Source organism: Trachurus japonicus, chromosome 10 (assembly GCF_045865225.1).
Source record: "Trachurus japonicus isolate A0001 chromosome 10, Traja_1.0".
NCBI lineage: Eukaryota > Metazoa > Chordata > Actinopteri > Carangiformes > Carangidae > Trachurus > Trachurus japonicus.
The window spans coordinates 22948457-22955276 of NC_140916.1; the positions used below are offsets into that span (position 1 = coordinate 22948457).

Sequence of the window (6820 nt, forward strand, 5' to 3'; positions counted from 1 at the left end):
ACCTCCCCATTGGTGTGTGAGGCAGGGGACACAAGGCCGGTGCTTGACTGAGCCCTGAAAGCTCTATAGTTGTCACACTTTTCCCAAACGCCTTGCAGCTGCTCCTATTGTGGCCACAGAGGGAGGGCTCCTTCACTGATTCTTTAGGCCTCCTGCTGTTGCCCTGGCCTCAGATGGGTTCACAGAAGAGGAGTGTGGTCCGAACAATGGCCGACGCTATGACATCATGTGGCCAAAATCCTTATGCAGATATATGATAGGATTCCATTGCATGGGATAAAGTAAAGAAGGATGAGTGCAGTTGTTTCCGATATGTTAGAAACCCTGGCTGCCCTGTCTTTTTAGGCTGTTAAAGCATCATAATAAATACATTTGTTTATTTTTAATTTTATATTGGTGGATTGCCAGTAAATCAGTCTGTAACTATTTTGATAAAATATATACATAAGGTAATTATAAATTAAATATACTTCAGATTTCACAGCTTCTATATGTTTATTTACTTTATGTTACAGTAAATGAAATATTTGTACTTTGGACCATTAGTTGGTCATAGTGTGTCATTAATGAATGTGTCAAATGTTTTTGGGAAATTGTGCTTGTCACATCTCCTTATTATTTTCTCATTAAGAAAACAATAAATCAATTGTTAAAGTAATCAATACAAATAATAATTGGATTTATACTGTTTAAACAGATAAATAACATTGGATGACAAAATGAGCAAATCACCAACTGATTACAAAATTCAAATGCGATTTATTCAATGGTATAAAAACAACATTTAAACAAACATATGCAAAAATAGATATGATTAAGAAATATATTACTTTAGTTCAATAAATATGTCAGAATGCAGTCACTGAAGACCACATGGCCCCATTTTAGTAGTTCTTGGGGGTCAGTCTGCCTCAGCGCTGCAGTACACAGTACAGAAACATGAGGTATTTAATGGTTGGTTTCCCCAATGTGTCAGGATCGTCGAGGTTTCATGATGTCTTGAAAGGCAGGTGTTTGCGTTTTTTGAATTGGCAAGCCCACTCAACTCTCAAACTGAACATGAAGATTTCTGCCACATCTATGTGAAAAGAGGGGTATACATTCATTGTTCATCAAATGAAGGAGTAACTTCCGTGTCATCTAGCACAACAAGTAAATACTGAGAGCAGAGACCCCGCTGTGTCTCTGCTCTCAGCACAGAAAACAAACTAGACATTTGAGAGGATATATCAACATTCCTGAGACAACTGTTAGCCCTCTCCTTCTTTTTGTTTAGTTTTAAAAATGATTGTGATTATCAAAAGCAGTTGCCTTCATAATAAAGTCCTTTGAATAATGAATATTCAGATACTTAGAATTTCCTCTAAAAAGGAATAACCTCAACTATGTTCACCTTTCACATTTAGGAGGTTAAACGTCAAATACTGCCTATTGGTAGTTAGCAAATCTTCCCTTGAAATGATAAGGCTGACCTACAGAGATCAGCAGATCAGAGACAAATGCACTGACCCTTGAATAATAGCTCCCATTTTGTCTGGTGATACCAGTATCACCATAAAACGTATCATAATCAGAACTGTGTTTTGTGCAGTGTTCTGTGTAAAAGTCACTGGTGAGGTGCAGTTCAAGTCCAAACAAAGTCTGTGTCCTCAGCAGCTGGGAGACGTGGTGATGGGACTGTGGAGGAATGACAGCTGACCAGCTGAGGTGTGAACGGGGATCGAGACGGGGAAATTGAAGACTGTGCTGCTGTTTCCAATAGCTGGACTGCCCGCCTCCGAGGAGCACGTAGACGAGGCCAGGACCTGGGACTCGAACTGCAGGAGCTGACCCATGAAGCTGAAGTTGGGGGAGATGATGCTGCGACGCTGTTTGACAAACTCGAAGGCCTCGTCCAGCTTCACGCGGTTGGTCCGCATGAGGTAGGCAAGGCAGATGGTGGCGGAGCGGGAGATGCCTGCTTGACAGTGCACAAATACGCGGCCTCCTTTATTTCTCACTGAGTCTGGGGGGGGAGAAAGAGAAGAGAAATCAAGGTTAGTGCACCATTAACACCTTTGAGGTGGCAACATCTAGACTAGAGGTTGCAAATCTTGCCTGTCACAGGAAGCCACAAGCACAGAGCTCTTTGCAACACTTTCGGTTGCTATTTAAATTCAACAGCGCTCATTAAGACACAGGAACACAGTTAAGAGGGGTGCAGGGTGTGAGTCTGTGGGGGTTATTCCCAAAGGGGGGCAGCCTGAATGGACAAAGGAGGGGAACAGACCCCTGCTGGGGGTATTGATCTGGGAGGAAGGGCGACAGTGAGTGAGGAGAAATTGCCTTTTGTTCAGTCAGAACAAAGAGTGGCGTGGAGGGAGCCATTCAAGCCCAGCCATCCTACACACCACAAAACTATTCTGGGGCCACTGCCTCGCAATTCATTTAAAAAAGGGGGCATCCTTTTTTCTTCGCCTGGGAGGTGGCGATGATGTAATCACTTTTGTTGTGGAGTGAGGAGCCAGCTGGTTGGTTTTGGAGGGAACTTTTTAAAATTTAAATCTGGGAGTCAAAGAGTGAAGTGAAGGCAGGGGGGCGGGGGGTTGTGTTGCCTGCCATTAATGGGTACAGGAGGCTCACATTTGGCAGTTGATGGCTTGTAAAAGGTGTAAAAACCAGTGGATGTACTCACCGATAAACTCAATTGCCTCGTTGAACCAGGAGCTGATATCAGCTTTGTGGTTGTCTTCAACTGGGATACTCTTGTAGAGGAAGGAGTCCTCAAAGTGGTTGGGGCAGTTGGCAGAGACATTGATCAAAGCAGTGATCCCCAGCATGTCCAGCATGTCTTTTCTGGAAGCATGGTAAGCACTGCCAAGGTATAGGAAAGGCAAGATCTCTACAGGACCCCCCTATAAAGAGAAAACAAATAAAAACACCACATTCAGTCAACAAGCTCAGTTGCAGAGCACCAGAAGTAAAAATGGTTTGTTCTGTTCCGTCTATGATCATGCAAAAATAAACACACACAAACCTGATCATATAATGGAGTATTGCATGGACTACAGCTAGGGTCTGCACTCTCAGGGCGGCTGGAGCTCAGGGGCAAACTGAGCCCTTGTGGGGGAGAGGGTTTGGTGCACATCTCTGGATACTCATTGGAAAATGTGTCAAATCCACCTATAAAAAATGGGAGAAAATACAAGGTCAGATCACAGCACAGCACAGAAGACACATTCACATTTAAACACGGGTCTCCAAAATGGTGACAACTGGTCAAGGGGCTATTTTGGAACATTGTTTACTCCCAGCACCAGCTGGTGTGATGACAGCTGTAATCCGCATTTGTTGTCCCGTTGTTAGGATACTGAGACACAATTGTATGAGGCTCTTATACACAGAATAAAAACACATTTCTTTCTTCTTCTTTTTTTAAACGTACCTTTCAGAATAAAAACACTGGCTCCACATGGGTCGCGACACAGGGCCGTAACAGCGAGCATCAGTGTCCCGTCTTTCTTGGCCTGGCTTAAGTCCGAACTGCGGTCGTCCAGCAGCACCACGGACTGGTACTCTCCGGACAGCAGTCTATTCCTGGTGTCCTCATTGGGGACAATGTGCTCAAGTCCCAGGCCTCCTCTGGCTCTCCGGCGCACTATAGTGCTGAAGCGCACATTAGTGGAGCCCGATATATGGGACGAGTTGAAGGACAGGAAGGAGCGACAGTCCAGCAACAGGCAGCCCGGCACGTCGCCCTCCAACAGGCCACGAAGGGACTCACTGTCGATGGTGGGGACCTCCATTATGACCATAGTAGGACGGCGGGATAGAAGTAATAAATCCAAATACATAAGAGTGTAAGGCACAAAACAGAAGTTTGGTCTGTTGTGAGAAAAAGTTACAAAGTAATGTCTGAAGCGACGAGTCCTTTGTTCCGGTTAGGTTGTTTAAAGGAAAAAAAAAAAAAACACGCACACAAACAAACAAACAAAACGTGGTAAGACTATGTAAGCGGGTCCTTTTCTCTTCTCGGGTGTATCCGGTAGTTGTGTTTCTTCTTTTAAAGTTTAGTAGCCTTTGGTGAACTTTACAGTGGATAGCTTCTCGGCGCTCTCAGAGCGGTTATATACGGCCCGTGAATGAGACGCTGCTGACGTCAGGGGCCGCCCCTCCTGGCCCGCTGCCAGCTCTGCTGACGTCATCCGGCCCGCCCCGCGTGCAGCGAGAGCCGGGCTCGTGCACAAGCGGACATTTCTGTACAGGCACAGCGCACGCGGACACACGGGCACGCGGTGTCAAGCCAGCTTTGATTAGTATGTTAGAGGAAGACCTTTCTTTCTTTCTTTCACTCACCATTGACAGTCTAATTAGGCTAGTTAAGTTAATGTAAAAACAAAAAAAGTAGGCTAATTGAGAGCAAAGGATGACTAAAATGTAGGCCATCCGTTTAGTCACAACCTACCCTGGATGATCTCAGCACCTTCACCCTGCCCAAGTAAAACCAGTTATATTTTTCCTTTCTCTTTGTTTTTTTTGCCAATGTCCACTGAGTCATATCTGTCAGGTGACTGGACACACTATACAAATGACTGTCACCCATCTAACTCATCTATCTAAATTACAAAAAGCTAAAATGTAATGGCCTGGTATATTTTTAATTCTATGTTAATAACAATTCAATTCCACTTCATATGTCATAACACTGTGATTCTATTCATTCTCCATATTAGGAGTTTAGTTTGAGGGGTTAGGAAAAATGTTGTCATATCCTGGTCTAATAAGGGTGTCATCATGATTATCACACTTTTATCACACTTAATAATAATCAGTTGTATGTTCTCTGAAATGTTTGTTTAAAGAATTTCGTATGTCAGCAAATAAGGAATTTGCCAAATTTTCCATGATGTTAGTGTTTAATTAGATTTAAATTTTGCCTCTTCATCTGAGAGTTGACAAATAACAAGATAATAAGTAAATATCTGCCACAGGTGCCATAAAAGTTTATTCTTTGTTTTTATTAGTCAGAGGTACATAGTGTTCAATGCCCCGAGAGCAAAGGCTAACCATAAAAGTTAATCACTGTATAGAAATCTGAAGTCCAGTAAATTTCCACATGCTGAGAAACAAAACACTGGTCTACCAGGAAGACAACAGCAGATGGAGATCTCCTGACCTGGGAGTTACGTTTCATTGGTGATCTAATTGAAACAGATGGATGAGGTGGTTTTCCCAATCTCAGTGTATATATTTCATAAAGCAAACACGATCATAATCACCCTGGGAAACCCTTTTTGGTTGGCGGTGCGGTTTGCTGAGTCAGAGTGGACAACACTCAGGTCTCATAATAAGGAACCGGGAGGATTATCATTGACAGCAGACGCCTGCTGATGGGAGGGTGTGTTAGAGTCTTTGAGTCTGGAAACTACACAACAGAGACATGCTACTGTTGTTTTGTTGTGAAACAAATGTTTACTAAGCCGACTTACAAGCAAGTCGTGTTGCAAGAGTGCCCTCCATTCAAAATCCCATTGGGATTCTGCTCAGCAGTGCCTCATTAGTTACAATGCTTTCACACTGTCCTAGATATCTATTTCATTTGTATTAACAACTTAAAAAGAAAAACTGTCACACTGTTTATTTCATGTTGTATATATTCCTCCCAACGATCAGGGTGACATATAGGCCATGACGTCATTCACACTTTACCGTAACCTGAGCAAGTGAGGACTTTCAGCCCCTGTGAATCCACATCCATTCGGTTTTGGCTCTGTGTTTTACTTCAAGCTCAGGGAAGATGGATGTGTTATGTGAGAAAGGAAGAGGGGGAGGGGAGGGGAAGCTTAAAGGACAGAAACTTAAAGAATCACAACAGAGTGCAAAAACTCTCCAGCCGGTTTAACCTCACACTCCTGTGAGATGAGTCAACTGTGAGGCACATGCCACAAAGCAGGAATTTTACACACTATGTGGGGGAGTGGGGTCAAACAGGTTCTGAAAACAGTCCGTACCCAAACATTTTGTCCTCGCTGTTGTAAATGTACCCCCCCCCCCTCGCCTCCCTACCACCAGACACCACCACCACCAAGTCTGGAAGTGGTGGACTTACGTGCTGAAAGTTGGGAAAGAAATTGGACACCTGATGACGGGTTGAACAGAGGCACAATTATTAAGCAACTGTTTATTGTGAGGAAGTAGAAAGAAATGTCCACTCTCCTCCTTTAATACTCCTTCTTTTCATTTCCTTTCACAAAACACACCACAGGTATCTGACATATCTGTTTCCCATAAGTTTTCATAATTTTAGCGGGCACACATCTTTCTCCATTCTCATGATACCCAGAAAGGACTCTGAATCCAAAACTTGCATTTCAGTGACACCACTTTTTTTTTTTTTACATGACAGCATTTATTTATGCAAATGTACTTCCAGAATAAACTTCCAAATGTGTGTTTCTGTTGTGGACTGTGAATGACACTGAAAATAGACCCAGGGTTGTTTCTGATTCCCATAATTATGGCCCACAACCAACCATATAGCTCTCGTCCAGAAAGGGAAGTGAAACAGAGGATGAGAGGCATTTCCTGCGGTTTGGCCTCGCTGTCACTTGCTGTCATCCCTGCCTGTTTACTGTCATTGTTACCAGGGGCAACAGCTGAGCCGTCAGTGGGAAAACACAGGGCCTGTCCTGTTCACTTGTGTCTCAACGGCCAGCACATTATATGAGACAGAATTGTTTCATTTCATAGATGAGTATGGGCAAACAAAAAAAAAAACAGAGTTTATTGAGAAGACTCTCAAATGATGGAGTTTAGTTTCTGGGTTGTGACTTTAATGATT

The 6820-nt window shown here is 43.4% G+C and overlaps 1 protein-coding gene across 1 annotated transcript; it reads right to left on the reverse strand.

Moving 5' to 3' along the window:
* Window positions 1-736: 736 nt before the first annotated feature.
* Window positions 737-4088, reverse strand: dusp1 (dual specificity phosphatase 1). Its single transcript, XM_085790132.1, has 4 exons — window positions 3425-4088; window positions 3017-3162; window positions 2675-2894; window positions 737-2005 (listed from the first exon to the last, which is right to left on the reverse strand). The coding sequence occupies exons 1-4, from the start codon at window positions 3831-3833 to the stop codon at window positions 1650-1652; spliced, it is 1131 nt and encodes a 376-aa protein (XP_085646258.1). The 5' UTR covers window positions 3834-4088; the 3' UTR covers window positions 737-1649.
* Between the last annotated feature and the right edge of the window lie 2732 nt (window positions 4089-6820).